Source organism: Astyanax mexicanus, chromosome 6, assembly GCF_023375975.1.
Source record: "Astyanax mexicanus isolate ESR-SI-001 chromosome 6, AstMex3_surface, whole genome shotgun sequence".
Taxonomy (NCBI): domain Eukaryota; kingdom Metazoa; phylum Chordata; class Actinopteri; order Characiformes; family Acestrorhamphidae; genus Astyanax; species Astyanax mexicanus.
Window position 1 is genome coordinate 12,382,300 of NC_064413.1, and position 21,455 is coordinate 12,403,754.

Sequence of the window (21,455 nt, forward strand, 5' to 3'; positions counted from 1 at the left end):
GTTTATCATTAAACCAGCATGCACCAGTATACTGCATATACTGCAAATGAACATAGGGCCACTTTCCTGCCTCTTTTACAGTCCTGTTAAATCTGTATATTTGAACGCCCTGGCTTGCTTTCCCCACAGACGAAACCTCGTATGAAGCAGGCATCAAAGTTCAGATCCACAGCCAGGATGAGCCGCCCTTCATAGACCAGCTGGGATTTGGTGTGGCCCCTGGTTTTCAGACTTTTGTGTCTTGTCAGCAACAACTGGTACCTAATGCTAAGCCTACTGTATTCAACCCATTCTCAAACGCTACCTCTGCTTGTCTGTGTGTGCTTAACATTTGTGCTTTATTGAAACCATTACAGACCTAGAGAAAACCAAAGACAATCCCAAACAGTTTTAGGGATAAATTGTGGAAAAATGTGTTATATATAGATAGTTCTGCACAATAAAAACTTTAGAGCAATCCAGAATAATGTTAGTGAAAATGATGAAGTGTATAGTATCTTCAGATGGGTGACAAAAAAGAAAAACCCTAAGATGCTTCCAGACACTTCCAGACAGTCCTGGTTGGAACAAAGGCTTGGTGGCCTCTCAGTGCTGGGGTCTTAGAGTTAAGTCCTATCTGGTACCACTTTTCCACCAGCAAAGTACTGTGCCGGAGCCGATTTCGGTTCCTGTGAACCTTTAAGAACTGGCCTGCGTTTCCACTGCTCTCTACGTATGTGAATGTGGGCGTCAACAGAAGTCGGGGGGCGATTTGAAAACAACATGGCAGAACCCGAACTCCTCTTGAAACTTGTGCTGCTGATCTTCGGTGGAGCACTGTTGATTCAATTTCATTTATTTAGCTGCTTCTGCTGCTCTTAGCTGTGAATGGAGGTGCGGTTTGTAAACAACTTTGCCCTGGAGACGCTTCAACGCCCTGTCCTTTGGCCGCTCGCATCACAGGTCCGCTGGTTCCAGACCAACAAGATTGTGGGGCCAGAACGGAACCGGCTTTTCTGGCCGAGAACCTGTTATTTTGCGGTGGAAAAGCAAAGAACCGTGCTGGCACCAGCACCGGCACCAATAGTCTCACCGTATCCGTGCCATATTCTCCTCCAAGAACTTTGTTTTCCCCCAACAGCCTGAAAAAAGAACATGCTCAGGTTAATTAGATAGTGGTGTTATGAAATAACCAACATCTAACATCCAATCTAACATCCTATAAATACAATCTATACCTTGCATAAATGTTTACGATGAGTCTTTGCAACCCTCCACTACCCCGTATACTCTCTTTAATGCACTTACTCTACCTAACTACACTCATCTGAAAAGTGAAAATGACTTCCTACCACAAGTAGAAGCTGCTTAAACTTCAGTTCAAAGTTCTCAGAGTTTTCTACCCTCTCTTCAGTCTCCTCCTGCATAATCACAAGCTAATGGCATGTGTATTGGTTGAATGTTGAGTTGATTTTAAAATGTCCCAAGGTTTCTATAATGGTGCTACATTAATGTAACTTCATTGGTCCCCCTGGTAGAACAATGCTTTCTAACATTCTTTCAGTCTGTAAGAGTTAGATGGTTTTGACCTTGATTTTGGTATAAGATGGTAAGAGGAAAAGATCTGAAATAAAAAAATGGTAGTTTTAGTTACAAGGCTGTGTTTATATACCATATTTTTCGAACTATAAGGCACATCGAATTATAAGGCGCATTATGCGACACTAGTAAGGATGCCTACGTCAAAGTGAGCAGATATGGAAAAAAAAATCTGAAATTAATCTCACAATTAATGGCAGTTCATGCTTGAAAGAAATAGATTTGTTAAAAATATGCAAAGAAAATATTTGGCAACTAAACATTTTAAATCAAATAAGTAAAACGAGGTAATTATTGATATTGATAAGAGTAATTTATTATTTAAAGCATAATTCTCAGCAAAGACTGATAAAGAAAGCTGGCAAACCGCCGATAAACACCCGAAAAATGTTCATTTTTACATGTTAACACAATTAAATTAAATTGTTCTAATAAGTATCACATTTAGTGTGAGTTTACTGCTTCATCACAGACTGGTTGTTTTCTCCCAAAATATACAAACAGTACAGGGCTAGCAGAGCTGTACATTTTTAATTAGTATAGCACTACTGAAATACATTTCTGACTAAAATAGCACTGCTGAGGTAACAGTGTGACTACAGTATAACTTGCATAGATCATAAGAATAGAAATAGTGTGTTTGGCTACATAACGGCTATATGTAATAGGTGAGATTACTTTGGTTGTAGGCCTATATATTGTATTACACACAAAGTGACTTTTGATTAATAAGTGGCATAAACAAAGATGTTAGTAAAGGTTAGTTATATTAATTTGTATCGCACTTTCACAGCCAGGTGGTGTCACAAATCTGTGAACAGCTTTATAGAAATCTGGAAACGAGACTAAAGGAATTAAATTAAATGGAATATGATACCCCAGATAATCAAGTCAAAGCCACAATGGCAAGAAAGAGCCCAATCAAAGCTGAAAAAAGAAACCGTACACGCAACCAGCAATCACAGGAGGGGTCCCGTCCTTCTCTGGTGCTCATCAAAGCCACTTGTAAATGAATAATAAATGGTATGAGGTCACTTTAACACCACACAGGTCCATTACTGTGCACGAGTGTACTGATATAATCAATGATGTGAAAAGGCACTTAAACCCAGGGAGAAATACATACTGGGTAAAAAAGACTGAACCTGCATGATGACTCTTCTTTAACTTCTTTACTTACTCTGTTTAAAACATTCTTGAATAGCTGATATTAAAGAGCTGTTTGTTGGTTATTCCTGTAATGCCTGGCTCACACTACAGGACTTTTAAAATCTTAATCGATGGTAAATACATGAGACCCCCTTACATAAAGGCAGAATATCCACCAGTTTAATTGGCAGCGCCTGTGCGAACAACTAACCTCGCACACCTTCCTGAATTAACAGTGAAAGCAGTCAAAAAATGGGCAGAAAATAAGTGCAAGGTTTCCCAGTCTTTTTTTATTAAAAGGCTACAGCAACTGGATTGAGGGTTATGTGCAGGACGTGGAAGATAGCTAGGTAATTGCTTTTGTTTGCTGTATTAAAAACTTGCATGTTAGCTAGCTTAGTAACTAACTTAGTGACTGTAGAAAAATACCCTGTAGTTCGTCTAACTACAGTCCTCCTTACAGGCTTCACTGAACTATCTGTCCATGTAAATAACGTGGGCACAACTTCGTTTCTTAAACTTTCACATGTAAAGTGTTCTGAACTTACTTTTGTGTCCATGTTAATTTGTAATATCAAATCAGACATAAAATTACACAACCGTTAAATTCAAAATACAGTCCAGTTATGCATGTAAGTGTAGACTCTTGTAAGACCAGGCTCCCCATGCTAGGATAATTAACTAGCTAATCAGGCTACTCTAACGTTAAACTGAGAATGTAAGCAGTTCAGGGTTACTCAGGTCAAAACCAGAGAACTGGGTTTAGCTATAGCTTGCTGTCTCTCAGCTAACGGTTATCTGGCTCGATTGGCTGGCTGGGTAATATTAATATGGCTAGCCTTAGCTAGCAGCTAGCACAGTATCATACATCTTAAATTGAAATGGCGATCTCTACTGATTTTGTGAATCCATTTACGGCGGTAAAGTACAGGATCTTTCAGGAAACCATGGAAGGTTTGAGCTCTATAAGATTTCTTTCTTTTTGAAGAAAGAAAGCCCCGCAGTACCCAGCAGTACAACGCTACATTCATACCCCACAGCCTCGTTTTGGTAGACTATAGTGATATAGGAGAATAAAGCGTATAGGCTTTAAAAACTGGCTGTGGAGATCTTGGCTAAAGTTGCTTTGTTATCAGATATGTATTGGGTTTTTTTTTTTTTTTTTTTAAACCACATTTAGGATCCAGACTAACCCCCAGCTCTTATTTACCGGTCTGTGTACCTCGTCCACTGTGACTATGAATCAACTTAGACAGCCACTGCCCTGAAGCATACAAGTACCTGTATAACACAACCGCTATATCTGTTTAACACTAATTCCACAATTCAATACATGCACTCTATCATGAGCCTCAATGGCTGATTGTTTTTTAGGCTGGCCTGAGCCACAACGCCACATATGAAAAGAAAGATGAATTTGGAATACATTTTTCTGCTCTGTCAATGTAGCTGCTCAATGATTGCTAACTGGCCATTGTTTCAACAGGAACTGTGATTAAGGTGACATGTCATTAGTAAATAGTGATGGTAAGTGTGGTTGGGGGTGTACATTTACGGAGTGTGATGCTTGTGTTTTATTGGAGTATGTAAGGAAAATGAGAAAAACAACAGTTCGTTATGTAACTGAGAACATCACTGTAGGACACAATCAAACTGTCAGAACAAACAATACATCTAACTACTGTTATACCACAGTTAGTCCCGACCCTGCAATGTGATTGGCCGAGAGGCGTTTTATTAGCCGGTAATGCATTATGCCATTATTAGCCGGTAATGCACTGTAACTGAAGCTCTCCGTGTGTTACTCCGCCACATACAGGTAACTTAGCAACCATTACAAGCCAAACAACGCAGCTACAAACAGAGCAGCAATTGAACTCTCGACCTCTTTAACCTCAAATCTTTCAATAATAAAGCAATAGAACACGAGAGGGAGTGTGTGAATAAAATCACTGTTGGTTGTAGGCACGAGCCGAAGAAGACAAAATGAATAAAGAAAATAAAAGACCCTCAAGAAATTCATAATGAATATACTTTATTTCGGACTGTGCCTTCAGCCAAAAAGTAGTTCCAAAACATGTAGCCTGAAACAGAACTGTAACTACAAACTGGCCTATGGTTTATACAGGCTAACACCATGAATGTTGCCTTGAAATACAAAAGGTTAGGACCGTGAAATAACGCTGAAACTCTCCTCTCCTGCTCTGCGGAGTCGTCTTCATGTAAAAGTTGCGTGTCTGCAAGCATTTCTGCCTGTGTGCTGGGTGGTGTTGGTTAACTAGCTGCGCCTGCAGAAGTGTGGTTAGGTTAGCGTAGCTTGCTTAGCTTAGCATAGCTTAGCCCAGCCTGGCTGGTTACCATTCCGGTTATCAGACTGCAGTCGAGGTGACTGATGGTTTGTTTTTTTGTTTTTTTTTTGTTTTTTTTTGTTTTTTTTCCCACAAAAGACAAGTCAGCGCTGCGGGCTTTGGGTGAGTGTGCCGTGGCTGGGCGCTAGCCTGTGCTAAGCTAATGCTGCTGCTTCTACAAAAATGTCTGTGTGTATATGCCTGTGGAGTGATACAGATTTAGTGTGAGAATCATGTGCTGTTATCACAAATATCGGCACGGCTAGAACACTTCTCAACCAATCAGACTGTGAGGTTGGAAATAACTGTTGTATAAACAGCGATAATGGACCTGTGGATTTATCGCAGTAATAATAAAGGTTTGTGCTATAACGTGTAATATTGGCACTGCCTCTTGTGTATTATTGCTTGAATAAACGGTGATGTTAAATTAATAATGCAATTTAAAAACCCCTCCGAACATCTGTTCAGTGTTTAGTGGTGTGAAACCACAGCCACAGATCTACAGAGATGTCAGACAAAGAGCTAAACAACTTCTACAGTTGTGAGTGTTTCATGTCAGGACCCTCGCAGGTTCTGTCATATATGGACAGTAGGAATTACCCTACCCCCTGGGTAACAGGGCAGGACTAAACGGGAGGTGATGGTGCTGAATTAAAGAAAAACAAACTTTGGCACCTGAAAGCAGTAGAGTGAGTGTGTAGAGCTTTTCTTCTAACCTTTTTCTAAATGGTGGTGCCCTCATCCACCAAGCCCATGACAGGTTTAATATAGTACTGCATGAACATAGTATGTGTAAATATTGTGGTATGGCCTTTGCATAGCCACATTGAAACTGTTCAGACAGTGAACTAAATCCCTTATTTTTTCCCTTTATTTGTCACCCCTTTTAAAAAGCTTTTAAGGTACTAGTCATTATCATCTTTGTGCGCAAGTAGAGCAAGCAAAAGTTAAAAAGGTAAAAGGGTGTTTTTTTAACAAGGGAATTAGTGGCATCATTACACTGCACTAATGAAATATTAATGTTTTTACACCTGAGGGAAATGTGAGCTGATATCCTGATATTAATAATATAATCACTGATGTGAAAAGGCGCTCTCGCTCTAACACGAACAGATATACAACCCCAGTTCCAAAAAACGTTTGTAAATGAATGTAAAAACAGAGTGCAAAATTTTGAAAATCTCATAAACCAGTATTTTGTTCACTATAGAACATAGAGCAATATTCATGGACCCTATTTTTGCCATCTATGGGTGAGCCATCAACCGTGCACCGTGCAGTTTGATTTAGGGCATGTCAGTGTAACTTTGCTATAATAACAACAGGAAAAGTACACCTTGCACAGCTCGAAATGTGCAAAAGGCATGTGCTATTTCTCTTAATAAATTATGGGTGTGTTTTGTGCGTAAAAAAAATCAGTGTGTCACTTGCTATTCCCTTTAAGAGCCAGGTGCACTCTGACTTTGACAGATTTGTATTTTAACAGTACAGCACTTCTGTGGTTCTGCTCGGTCATGCTGTGAAAGTGTGCAAGCAGCTCATTTACGGGAATAGCAATGTTATTTTTTTTTTCTGTTTATTGTTCATGTAAATATTGAGTTTGTGCTCTACTGCATGTATATGTGTGCACAACCAGCGAAGATGTGTGTGGCAGATGGGCACACACATCATGCCTGTGTTGCCAAGATAGCAATAAACGTCTGACTGTTGACTAGGTTTTTTCAGTCAGTGGTGCACCTGTGCTCTCTGTTGCCAAGTTATAATACACCAGAAATGTACTTTTTTTGGCTTTTAAATTGTGTATATCTCTATATAGCTTAGGGTGTACTCACACTAAGCACGGTTCAGTTGAATCGTGCTCGAGCATGGTTCTGTCCCTTCCACACTGCCCTGCTGGCCTGCACTCACAATGCGTTTAAACAATTCGTGCCTGAGCATGCTTATGTCATTACTCACTACTCAGTGGGCTAGTCTGTGTTGTGCTGAATTTAACACCCCCGCTATGAAAAGCAACCTCTCTTCTTGATAAAAGATCAGAGATAATCAGCTTTAACTTATTTAGAAATATGTGCCAAAGGTTATCTCAGTCATAGTTATATACATAGTGACATAGATGGGATGATTTTTCTGACGGCAGTGTGCTGACTATGGCACCACATCATCATGTTTGCTTACAGGAACATCGCATCACTGACGTCATCTTGTTCTGTACTCACTCTAACCGTGCCCTGGCCCACCTCTTTGGAGAAATCACACTAATCAATTGATTAGCCATGCTTTGGGAGGTATTCGTGCCCGGGAAATGCACGGATTGCCTAGTGTGAGTACACCCTTAGATAATACTCATTATCCTCTTTGTGTGCAAGAAGAATAATCAGAACAAGGTTAAACGAGTGATTTTAGTTTTACAGGAGTAGTGGCATCATTACACTGCTCTAATGACCTCCTAATGTTTTAACACCTGAGGGAGATGTGAGTTAAGGATATTTCAAAACTGAAGTTCTGCTTTCTGTGTGAACAGTGTTGGTTAGGCCAGTGGTAATTAACAGATTGTTTAGAGCAATGTTTCACAGTAAACCCAGAAACAGCACAATCACTGCATTCAGTGATGGAATGAGCTGGCATTATTATTACTATGATTAGTCAGGCCACAACACAGTCAGCCTCTGTATTATTGCCTCATAATTTATGCCCTGACACCCCTTTACAAGCACAGAGCACATTTCCGAATGTTAAAAAGCTAAATTATGCAAATAAATCCATTTATATGGAAAGATTCCAGATGTATAAGAATGTTGTTGAGCTGGACAAACAAGATTGCTTTCTGGGAGAAATTTAGCAGACTAATTCCGGGAACCGTGCTCTTTCATATTCATTTAATTCCACTGCTATAAAGAGATGATAGGAGGATCATCATCAATCATGGCTTAAAAGAGACACAAGTGACACCGTTCACTTAAGAGAATAAAGACAAAACTGGGATTCATTACTTAGCACATTAAATCTTCCCTTTAATTAAGACATTATCACGCACAGCTGCTTCATTTCATTTATAACCATCATTTGCTCCACTTATGTGTGAATTATCAACACACCTTCTCTTGTTAACCTTGATTAAATGATAGTCAACTGATTATAACTGGTAGCAGCTCTTTACTTAGCCTTTATTTCTCACTTGCAGTATTAAACATGTCATTATTCACTTTCAGTTTATTGCTAACATTGAATGGATGTGGATTATTTGCTTTAATCTGTTATTTTTTCACTTGGGAACCATTCTTTTCATTCATTCATTTTAGTAAAAAGCTTGTATTGATTCTCGCTTTGGCTCAGATAACATACCATAATACCATCTTATACATTTTAACTCTCATTCAAAATCACCCAATAGAGTAAGTTGAAACTTGCTCTCATAGCCTACAACACTAAGTCCAGGCAAACACAATTGAATATACTGTAAATTATGGGAAGGTAGTTTAGGGGGAAAGACTATACAGTGATGGTGAGTCAGGGGGAAAGATATGTTCAGTATATGAATAGATGGTGCCAATAGCTCACTCATACAGCATGTAAATTCATCATCGAGCACCAAAAAGGTACTCTCAAGCACCAAACAAAGTGAAAAATTAAATTATTTGGAAACAGACGTGGCCATGCCAGATCATACCATCTGTGTAAAAGTTGAGACATCATGAGATAACAAAGTAATTTACATTTTCGAAAGGAATTCCCTGTTTAAAAGGGGTTAATGCAGGGTTTGTGTCTGCTCACTCTCACAGATGAAACATCCTATGAGGCTGGTATTAAAGTGCAGCTTCATTCTCAGTCTGAGCCACCATTCCCCAATGAGCTGGGATTCGGGGTCACGCCTGGTTTCCAAACCTTTGTGTCGACACAAGAGCAAAGGGTAGTGTATGAGACAACGTCTCCGACCAGTGTCTGCATGCACCTGTCAGACTTAACTTTATTATCCGGCTTGCTCAAAAGCATAAAAGCGATCATCTTAACTGCATCTTAACTGAAGCTCGTCTCATCCTGCTCGTCTCATGGTCTTTAATGCTTTTAAGAAAACCGCATTCTGGTTGTGAACCAAACCCACTGTGGACTGCATATTCATTATGCATGAAACTAACGTTGTCACCTTGTCAGATAAATGGCTCTTTTGGCAGGTCCAGCCCACCGGTTCTCATTTCCTCTGGTGTCTCCATTTTGGTTATCAGCCTGTGGCTCTTTGTGGCAGCTCAAATGAGAAGTCCCCTATGCGCTCTGTTGCATGGCAGCCATGCTTTGACATTGGTGCCTCTTTGACCACTATCAGCTAAATAATCAGCTTTGTCATCATTGTCAACAAAAACGATTTAATTTTCATGCTGTTTTGTGTGAGAACTGTTTTTATCTCAGTGTTTATCAGTATTGAACTTTCTCTGAGCCTTTACATGTACATTGATTTTTTTTTTTATTGCAGACAGTATGAGCCCAAGGTATTATTTGAATTTGTCAGGTCAACTTAATTTCATTTGTTTTATTATGCATTATGTATGTATTATTTAATGTATTATACGTCCATTTCTGACTTTTTTGTTTTGATTTGGTCAATTTAGGACCATTTTAAGACCAGAGATATGATATCTCTCTTATGTTCTCCAAAGAACGATAGAAAGGATTCCTCAAGATATCAGGAGACATTTTAGTGCATAAAAGAGCAGGTGCTCAAGCCTAAACTGAACACCTGTGATCTCTGATCCTGCACCAAGTACTGTCTTCCTATAATAGCTGATAAAACCACATGAAAAAGGGATGCTTTTGGGGAAAAAAAAACTTTGTCAAGCACTTTAATACAGAAATAGATTCACAAATACCACAAAAAATAAGTTCTCTGGGTTCAGAGGCATCTGGGATGGACCCTCACACAGTGAAATCAAGAATTATAGAGACTGTGAGATGTATCAGTACACTTCGGTTTTGCAGCACTAATGCAGAAAAGTATAGGGAAATATTAGAGCATCATGTGCAGCCTTTAATATATTTGTATTTTGCAACAAGACAATGTAAAACCACATGCTGCACACATTACAAAGGCATGGCTGCAGAAGAAGAGGGTACTTGTTTTGGACTGGTCTGCTTGCAGTCCTGGTTCATCTCAAATAAAGACAAACAGAGGATGACCCTGTACTGTTTCACATCTTAAACACTTCACCTCTTGGTATCCTTGGTGCAAAAACATTTTTTAAATATTGTGAGAAGGAATGGCAACATTATAAAGGGACACATTCTAGGCTTTTCTGGCCCAATTTTGCAGGAATTAAATAAAATGCAGGACTGTATATTTATTAATTAATGAAATTAATTTTTGCAGACTAAACATGAAATATCCTGGTTTCATACTTTCTGCAATCAAATACAAGTTATTGCATTCCACATACTGTCCCCACTTGTTCTAGGTTTGAGTCCTTTAAGGTTGTAAAAGCAGTGTTAGTATTATGTTAAAAAGTCCACACAGTCTTACGAGAGCTTTGGAGTGGTGCAGTCAGCTAAGAGGGCTGTATTCTCTAAAGCCGTAGCGGTCCACGGTGGGGAGCTTACAGTTTATGCTTTCACAAGGTGCTCATTTACATTTATGGCCTATAGCAGATGCTCTTATCCAGAGCAACTTAAAAAAGTGCTTTGTTGTCTACTAAGCATAGCCTTCAGCTAGTGCAAATAGGCTACAGTCTAAAGATACCATCAAAGTAAGACACTGCCAGAAGCAGAAGTCAGTTCAGAAATACAGATATAAACAGCACACTGAGACTACAAGATATTTTCCTCTTTCTTTTTATGGGTGAAACATTACTGCTTTCCATCAGCCTTGATGCTTGTTGTCCAGGAGTCTTAGGTCCATTTAAAAAGGGCTCAGGTATGATGAGGTAATTGCACTGGATGGGGCTGGTCCATTTTAGCGTTGTAGGCGAGTTTTTGACATTTATGTTTTAAGTTTATGCGGTAGTGGTAGAAAAAAAATGGTGGTTAAAAAAAATCATTGTCTTAGGTTTTTGCCTGTAAAGTCTATATTGTTAAATGCCTGCTGTTTTTTTTTGTCAGCTGGCAGGTATTGGCTGTATACAGCCATTTCTTGGTCATATTCATTGACCATTACAGATAAGAAGTAATGTGTAATGCAACATAACAGATGTCTTGCCATCTTGGAGTCATAGAGGATCCTAATGGTGTCCTGCAGTAATCCACCCCAATCATCTTGCAGATTCACGCAATTCTTGCACATGTTTTGTTTTGGGTAGAGTGTTGATAGTGAATCCATTAGCTGCCCACACTTGCTATTTTGGATAGGTGTGGCGGTGTGACCGGCCATGGCAATGCATTTTGTCTTGTTGTCTTCACCAAGACAAAAGCTGAACTACACACACTCTGGTCTGATGTTCCAAAAGGACAATGCTCGTCCACATACTGCTGCACTCCTAAAAGCTTGTCTTGAAGATGCTTTATGCTGTATGTTGTGGTTATCTTCATTGCCAGAGCTGTCCACAAATGAATATGTGTAGGATGCTGTTGGATGGACACCATTAGACAACAGTAGGAATCTTTTTATCTTCATGCTGAGACCTGTGGTATGTTGCATTACACACTAATCCAGTATGTGTAGCTCAATAAATATGATCAATATGAGTTTTTTACTTTTTGTAGTTTCTTGCCTTAAAGGAAAAATCCAGGGTTAAATGGATTTGGGTTGTAATAAAACATGATAATGAGACAAACCTTTGTTAAATAGCCCACCTTCGCTCTCTCACAGCATTGCGAAATACAGGGCTTTTAGCTGATGCTCCCAACAGGCTTACAATGACAGTGACAGGGCCATAGTGTTGCTCATGCAAAGAAATCACTGAGAACTTTGTGCATATTAAGGTAAAAACACTGTTCATACACACAATAATACGAGGTAGTTCTCTGGATGCTGCCTTCTTGAATTTAAATCTCGATACGTTGACTGATGACCATTAACAAATAGGCAGGATAGTGGGACAGACTGCTAAATTAATTCAGTGAAAATGCATGAATATTATAGGGATATTTTCAGCAACAGCAGGAATTCATGCATTTCCACTAATATCACTGCTTTCTATTATGTGCTAAACTCAATTAAAATGAACTAAGGAAAAATTTAAAACTTTGAGAGACTTTGGCTTTTGGCGTGGAGCTATTTTGTGTATGTTGTTTGTGTAAAAATAGTAATTTATTATAGCATCGTTAGCCTGTTGGGAACATTGTCGCTGTATTTCAGAATGCTGGGGTGAATGGAGGTGAGCTATTCAACAAAAATGCTGTACTTATCATGTTTCACTAAACCCCAAGGCCTCTTCACACCGGAGTTCTTCTTCATTCTTAAAGTTCTTTTCAGACAGCATTGCGGGGAACGCAGCAGAGGAATGACATTGGTGACTTCTGAAAATGGAGTTCAAGCCCTAATGTCACACAAAGGAAGATGAGACAGGTGTCACAGAAATCTGATTTTGGAGGTTACAACTCACTGATCAAGCACCTGGGTGTCCTCCCTGGAGGTTCCCTCAGAGTGTTGAATTTTACAGATGTTCTAGAGGTGAAGCCCATTCAGCTGTTGGATAACAAAGTGGGCTGTTCTTCAGTTAGCCTGCTCTAAGTGCCTTTAAACGAAGTTTGAGAGTGATATTTGAAAGACTGCTATAGTGTATAGTGACTGTATACTCACATTATTCTGGTATTAATGATGCTTTTAAACAATTTCATTAAATCTTACCCTAAGAAATTCAAAAGTCTTTGGTTTTCTCCAGGTTACATTAACAGTGTGTTGCAGCATGTTTTGTCTGTGCATCCCATTTCTGTTTGATCTCTTTTATTAATATGTGCTTTAACAGCTCGATTAGGCTTCATAGATTTTGTGTTGTCCTTCAGTGTGTTGCTCTTCTGTGTTGTATCTACTTACACAGTCTTTCTTTCTATCTTTCTTTCTTTCTTTGCTTGGCTGCTCGTGACTCGTTTGTCATTGATTCGTTATTGAATCGCACCTGTTGTGCCATTAATGATAAGATAGATAGATAGATAGATAGATAGATAGATAGATAGATAGATAGATAGAGAGATAGAGAGATAGATAGATAGAGAGATAGAGAGATAGAGAGATAGAGAGATAGATAGATAGATAGATAGATAGATAGATAGATAGAGAGATAGAGAGATAGATAGATAGAGAGATAGAGAGATAGAGAGATAGATAGATAGATAGATAGATAGATAGATAGATAGATAGATAGATAGATAGATAGATAGATAGATACTTTATTTATCCCGAAGGAAATTTAGGCATCCAGCAGCAACAACACAATACAATAAGAAACATACTCAGACAAATCAAAACACAGAAGAATAGAAAATATATAAGGCTATAAAACAAAAAAAAAGAAAATAACTCTCTAAATGGAGCCATGTGATGTGTCTCAGCTTCAGTACCTTCCACCACCCTGGGGCGACTGCAAGTCAACTCCCATCGATTCTGAGTTCTTCTCCACCTACAGCATAACAGCCTGTCGTATTGACTGTGAAACCCGCTATCTGCTGGAGAACTGCAACTGCAGGATGGTTCACATGCCAGGTATGAACACATGTAAACTGTTTCATTTTATGTACAACCTCAGTTTCAAAAAAGTTTGCAAATGATTTGCAATGATTTGGAAATCTAACAGACCCATATTTTTTCATAATAGGGCACAAAACACATATCAGATGTTGAAAGTGATACATTTTTCAATTTCATGAGCAATTTCAGCAGCAAAAAGGCTGAAAAAAGTATGTAATAGTAATAAAAACAGCTGGAATAGGATTTGTTTGCAAATTGCAACAAACAAAACAAAATAATAATAAAAATGGAAAAAAAATCAGAAAACGCTACTCAGACTTTGGATTTCCCAACATCTACAGTAAATGAAATTAAAAGATTCTAGAGAAATCCCTGTGTGCAAGGAAAAAAGATTTCCGGGCCCTCAGGTGGCGCTGCATTAAAACTGACATGATTCTGTACTGGAAATGTACAAAGCTAATACATGTACCGTGCAAAGAAGACCCCAATATATATATATCCCAACACACTGTACATCTTCTTTATGCTGAACTTAATTAAAATAAACTAAGGAAAAATGGAAAACTGTTTTGTGGTCCGATGAATTTGAATTGTTTCCAAACACAGTTTTTCATTGAACAAAAATATTTTTGGTTTTGAGAGACTTTGAGAGTTAGCTGCAAATTACTCTTATTGAATCAGTTTTTTATTAATAGCTTTCCAGTCTTTTGCTGTTCCATCCCAACATGTTTTATATAAGTTAATGTTTTTAGGTTTTTCTTAACGTGTGATATGGTGTTATTAGAATTATCTATTGTAAACAAATCATTTGGGTCATGCTACAGAAAAGCCCACTTTTGAAAAGGCACAATATTTCTAATATGCACAATGCATGTTATTACATAATTTACTGGCTGTATGAATATGCATAAATTATAGATTAGTTATTTGTACATTTATTTACTGTATTATTTGCACTATAAGGCGCACTTAAAATCCTTTAATTCTCCCAAGAATCGTCAGTGCATGTTATAATCCGCTGCGCCATATGTATGAATCTTACCTGTCAGGTGTTAAGAAACAGTAAAGCCACTCTGCTGAAGTATAGTTGTTATACAGGAGTTCAGTTCAGTTCTCCAGCACTAATAACATCCAGCGCTTGTTTGACTTTAAAAGAAAATCTTTTTTAAGTATTACAGTTTTGTTTATTTAGCTTATCTTTTAGTTAGCCCACCACCTCCCAGCATTGAGACCTGCTGAATTACATGGTAACACCTCTGTTCCTTACTAGTGTCACTTAAAATGCGCCTTATAATTCAGTGTGCCTTATGCATGAAAATAGACCAGAAAATAGTGCGCCTTATAATCCGGTGCGAAAAATATGGTAAATGATGTACCAATGAAAGATAAAACCAGTGACATTTTTAATGGAAAACACATTTTACAAAAAGGCTGAACATTAAACCACTTTGTTGGTTGAGCACTTACAGTATGTGGTGCTTGGACTACTATATAATTAATTAACAAAAAACATATATTGCTAAATTGATTGCTCAGGAATAGTCATTATTGTTATGTTTGTTTAGTTTTTTCTTGTTTTTTGAGTATAATATACTGCATCTGTGAAGGCTTATGAAACAAAAATGGGCGCTTATGACCTGTTTACTCTTTTTAAAGCATCCCAACATTTTTGGAACTGAGTTTGTAGATTTGTAATTGATAGATATACAGTTAACTTCATTAAACTGTATAATAGGTTTATTTGCAAATGATGACAGATTGTTCACTTGACAGTGTAATTTATATGTATTAATACTCATTCTCTATGGTAATGATTGGTCATTAAGCATTTTGAGTGTTTTGTTTTTGAACTGTTTAATAGGTACCTCCACAGTGTGCACACCAGAGCAGTATAAGGACTGTGCAGACCCGGCGCTGGGTAAGAGAGTGTGGGAAGGGAAAACTGTAGTTTCTCATCCATCACTAGTCTATGCATAATCACCTGCAGAGTCTTAATAAGTCTTGGGTAAAGCTGAAGGTACCCTAAAGAGACTTTTTTTCATTAAAACTTGATCAAATATTAAGACAGATGAATATTAAAGGTGGGGAACTTTTTGATGAAAGACTTGTGGTAGGCCTTCAGAAAACAGCTTGCTTTTCAACACAGGGGAACCATAATTATTCCTTTATTAATGGAAATCTGCATTCTGACTTCCAAATTCTCCAATATCCACCCAGAAATGTTAAGACTCTTCAAAAATAGCAAAGAAATAGATTTACTGGCTTATACACTATCTGACCAACTGCAGCAACCCCAGATCATTTGCTTAGTTAAATCCAGGTGGCGATTTTTTTTTTTTTTTTTGTCCAGGCAGTGTATTATAACGTTCCAAAGCCTAGGAGTGATTTTTGATGAGGACATTTAATTTGATAGACTTATCTGTTCCGTAATCAAAGGGAGCTTTTCCCACCTGAGGATTAACCAGCAGAATAAGCCATTCTTGACTGCTAGCGACTTGGAAAAGGCAATTTATTCATTGGACTACTGTAACTCAGTAACTGCTTCTTGGGTTCAGTCAGTTCTCTCTGGCGCGATTACACCATGTCCAAAAAAAGGGATGTTCACATCTCAGCAATAGTGAGATCCCTTCATTGGCTTCCAATTCAATTTATTTTATAGAATGTAATTTAAAGTTTTATTGTAAGTTTATGGCTTCCACTCATATCACAGAACTATTTCCACTACATTCACTAAGCCTTGTGCTGATCTGCTGACCAGCTTCTTCTGAGGATTCCCCAGAATAAATAAAGAGAGGGTACCCGAGCTCTTCCAGTGATTACTCCAAGATTTTGGAACAGTCTATCTATTCAGATTCAGATAAAATTTTGCCTATATTGTTTAGCTTTGGAAATAGCCGACTTTTACTTTTAACGTGAAATTATGATGTTTTAAGTAATGATCTTTCATTATTTTTCTTCCTTTTCTTTTTATTATAATTTTTATTTCATGATGTGTAAAACAATTCCATGCTTTAAGTGTTTAAATATGCTCTAGAATACAATGCACTTAATTACTTATTAATATATGTGGAGAGCAGAACACTAATGCTGTCAGGGAGCAGCAAGGAGAGGACGGGGAGAGCGGACGCAAATGCAAATATATTCATTAACAGAAAACAAATCAACAAACAATAAACCAAAACTAAAACAACAAGGAAACAAGGAGTAGACTTAAGACAAAGAAACATGCAACCAGAACTGACAAAGAAACATACAAGAACTGACAAACTAACACTGAAAACACAGGGGCTTAAATACACATGGAGAGAACAGTGCGCAATTCCTGGGGTGCGAAAACCGACACCCAGGATCCAAAAAAGAAGGGCCAGGAAAGACACAGGAAGAGACTGAAGACGGGACATGAGACGGGACAGAAAACGGGGACTGAACATGGAACGGGTACTGGAACAGAGACTGGACAGGAGACTTTAATGCAGACTGGACAGGGGACTGGACAGAAAACAGGGACGGACTCACTGTGTCAATATCGCTCGGTTCTTCTGTCAGCTGTGCAGCAATGAGCGGATGCGAATATTTTAATTAACAGAACAAAACAACAAACAATAAACCCAAACTAACTTAGAAGAACTTAGACTTGACCCAAAATAACATGCAACCTGAACTGACGAAGACGATGTGACGGTGTGCTTAGAGAAGGTAAATAAACAAACAGAAGCACAGAGACAGACAGGAGAGACACAGAACAGGACAAGAACGTGACAAATGCACAGTAAAATATAACATTTTTTTGGATTACAATATATTTATATTGACTTCCTGAAAGCGAAGAAGGTGTTTTAACATTCATAATGACTTAATAAGTGTCAATTAATTCTGCTGTAAGTAGTGTTAAGTAATGTACCCTGATGGTAAAGTTAACCATATATTGAAAGATTAAAAAAAAAAAAACTTTTTTATATTTTCTCATCTCATCAATGACTTTATTACTGCACTTCACCTTGTTAAACTGAGATTAAGGCTCTGTTGCCATGTGGGTCAGCCAGACGTGCCTATTTCTGTACCAGTTTTCTCCAGTTTCCTAGAGTCTTTTGAAGGTGTAGGAAACAGTACTCACTGCTTTCTGTCATTTCTCTACAGAGATAGTTCTTCTATAAATAGTTACAGAGTTCTCTGTGTGTTTTTCTAGTTGATGATGAAAGTGTGTGTGTGCTGTGTGTAAATGGTGCAGACAAAGCCAATAAACTTAACCAATAAACTGTTTGTTAAAAATCAACCCCTCTTTTTAAACACTATGATTTTTTTTCAGGTTATATCGTTTTTTTTTTTTTACTATACTAAAACTTTTTCTTTTTCAGTATTTAGTTTGTTTCCTGTCAGTTTACTGCAAAATGTTGTACACTGGATTTTGTACCATTCCCTATTAGTGACTGGACTTAGAGATTAAATGGCAGAAATAAAGGGGAAAAATGGGGGTGTTCAAAAACGTTGACTAGTAGCGTATATTCTATAGAAATGTATTCTTTTTATGTGTTTAAGTAAAGAAAAAAGTAGACATGCCTGAGTTGACATAGTTTATTTTTTTAATCACATCTGTCTAATTTGAATATGCATATTTGTATACATTTAGGTTGTATAACTTGTTTAATTAAAACAACACAGGATTCAATTGAATCATTTAATTTGACTTTTCAACATTACAAATAGTTTACACTGAATTTGTATACTCAATTGTTTATATAATGCTTTTTCATATTATAATTATAATTATACAATGAAAGGGTTTGAAATGTATGCTGTCGTAATTTGCAGATTTTCTTGTGGAGAAAGACAACGATTACTGTGTGTGTCAGACACCCTGCAACATGACCCGATACGGCAAGGAGCTGTCGATGGTAAAAATACCCAGCAAAGCTTCCGCCAAATACCTGGCCAAGAAGTTCAACAAAACTGAGCAGTACATCGGGTACGAAATCATCAACTCACTTTACGGTGAAGAGTGTATGAATAATGTTTAAGGCCAATTTTTATACTTCTGCTATACTTATGCCGTAGCCTATGCCATAGCTCGACATGCACCTCCCTGGTAATTAAACTGCAGAGGGACGCAGAGCTGCAGATACACGCAGATGGATACGCGTAGGCTGGGCGTAGGTTTGACACAGAAGTATAAATTGGCCTTTAATCTCCACGTACAGCACAATATCACATTAGATTAGATTACACATCCCTGTACAACATGTAAAGCCTTTAATTGGACTCAACCAACATGTTCAGGTGGGGTTCATGTGGGTGCAGTGTGGGCTAGATGGGTTTCAGGTGGGCCTGGGCTCTGAGTGGGTTTGAATTGGAATTAGAGCAGCATAGTTGCAGCCCACCTTAACGTCACAACAGGAACTATCCCATCTAGGAACTTGTGAACAAAATCTTCTGGTTCCCATTCGTTCTACCCACACAGGCCCCACATGGGTATATTTTCTGGGCTGTCAGTTTAATTTCAATGGCAGTATATTTGTAATTAAATTAATATGAAACTATTTTTTGTTAAACTTACACGATTAATTACCTAATGTAAGGGTTCTTCCACACCTTCCGAACTTTCTGACTTTTCAGGTTGCTCCGAACCAAAGTATCAGGTGTAAAAAGGTACCACAAACCCTGACAGAGACCAAAAGACCTGAGTTTGGTCTGTTCACAAGAGATGGTATTGGCCTGGATCTACCAAACTATGGTTCTTTTTTTGCAACGTGAAAACCTCTTAGCCTTTAAACACAAAGAAAAGGAAAAATAACCAATTTTGTGCTGAGCCTAAACTGCAGTGTGAAACCAAAACGAACTGGACCAAATTTACAAAATGTAACTTAAGTACAGCTCTGGAAAAAATTAAGAGACCACTTCAGTTTCTGAATCAGTTTATCTGATTTTGCTAATAATATATATGTTATATTGTCATTTAGAGCATCTATTTGCAGAAAATAAGAAATAGCTGAAAAAAACAAAAAAAGATACAGAGCTTTCAGACCTGAAATAATGCAAAGAAAATGTCATATTCATAAAGATTTGAGAGTTCAGAAATCAATATTTGGTGGAATAACTCTGGTTTGGTGGAGTAACCCTTGGCATGTTCTCCTCCACCAGTCTTACACACTTCTTTTGGATAACTTTATGCCACTCCTGGTGCAAAAATTCAAGCAGTTCTTGGTTTGATGGCTTGTGATCATCCATCATCCTCTTGATTATATTCTATATGTTTTCAATTTGGTAAAATCAAAGAAACTCATAATTTTTAAGTGGTCTCTTATTTTTTTCCAGAACTTTTGGTACAGTTTCAATGCATGCTGGGTATAACATTAGTGTTTGATATGCATTTGAAAAAAATCTCACTTGTTTATTTATTCACAGAGACAACATTCTAGTTCTAGATATCTTTTTTGAGGCTCTGAACTATGAAAAGATTGAGCAGAAGAAAGCATATGAAGTGGCTGGATTGCTTGGTGAGATATTTTTATCTGAATCACATTGAGCACAGTCTTTAGTGCATGCAGTATTGAGTTTTACAGTATTGAGTGATCTGATGCTTCTTCTTTTACATCTGGTGAACTGTAACTTGACATATCCTCCTTCTCTCAGGTGACATTGGGGGTCAGATGGGTCTGTTTATAGGAGCGAGTGTCCTGACAATACTGGAAATATTCGACTACTTGTATGAGGTACGCTGCATTTCTGTTGTTTGCAGATTATGTAGACTAGATCTTTCACATTGACTCAGTAAACTTGATTAGTCAGTTATCAGAAATCATCAATTAATATGTATGCTTTTAACAAATATGCAAATTTTCAGATTTTATAAAACATTTTAGATTTATCATTAAAACATATTTTGGGTGATCTGCAAAAAAGTAAAATGTATTTTTTTATTGAAGGATTTAAATCTCTAAAAAGCTTATCTGTAATGTTCTCAACATTACATTAGATTGTGTTTAGTTCTTTAACCTGTTAGACCCAGTATATAAACCCACACTTTAGTTCTTCTCTCATAACTAGAGTACTATAATTAATAACCTCATTGGCATAGTCCCTACAGTTGGTCTTTGTGGAACTCAATACGTTAAACTAAACAGTCTGCAATCATTCACATTATTTTCTGCATTGGAATTAATATGTGCCCTTCCAACAAAAACAAACATACATCAACCATCTCTTCATTTCAGGAGAAATCAGTTGTTTTCTACATTAAAGACACTGTGTAAAGCTGTGTAAAGTTTCTTTCATAACTTTGACCCTTTCTAAGAGAAGTCTCTTACTGTACACATACTGTATACTGTGCAGACTGTACGTGTGCTTGGTTTAGAGCTTGAGATAAAACTGGCACCTTTCCAGCGTTTTAATGCTTTTACAGGTCTGTTCCAACATTTTAACCATTAAGATGTTAAAGTGGAAAGTTCCACATAAAGTACCAGGCAAAAGTTTGGACTTACCATTAAATGTTTTATTTATTTCTTTATTTCTTTTTTTTTTGCATTGTAGATTAACATTAAATACAAGAAAGAAATTAAGGGACAAATATGAAATTACGTAGTCAACCAAAAAATGTTGTATCATTTATGTTGCATTGGGACATGATTTTGTAGCAATTTTCTCCCCAATTTGGAAGACCAATAACCCAACCCAATCGTTAGGACTCCTCTATCACTAGTAATGCCCCCAATGCTAGGAGGCTGAAGGCTAGTGCATTACTCCTCTGATACACCTCAAGCCAGTCAGTGCCTCTTTTC

The 21,455-nt window shown here is 37.6% G+C and overlaps 1 protein-coding gene across 6 annotated transcripts in view; it reads left to right on the forward strand.

Moving 5' to 3' along the window:
- asic1c (acid-sensing (proton-gated) ion channel 1c) overlaps positions 1 to 21,455 on the forward strand; it is a 222,435-nt gene that overhangs the window by 177,820 nt on the left and 23,160 nt on the right. For all 6 annotated transcript variants that reach the window (XM_049480485.1, XM_022673947.2, XM_022673949.2 and 3 more), the window contains exons 3-8: positions 130 to 257; positions 13,548 to 13,698; positions 15,545 to 15,601; positions 18,493 to 18,646; positions 20,083 to 20,174; positions 20,311 to 20,390. In XM_049480485.1, coding sequence (XP_049336442.1) covers positions 130 to 257; positions 13,548 to 13,698; positions 15,545 to 15,601; positions 18,493 to 18,646; positions 20,083 to 20,174; positions 20,311 to 20,390 — 662 coding nt within the window. The remainder of the gene's footprint in view (positions 1 to 129; positions 258 to 13,547; positions 13,699 to 15,544; positions 15,602 to 18,492; positions 18,647 to 20,082; positions 20,175 to 20,310; positions 20,391 to 21,455) is intronic.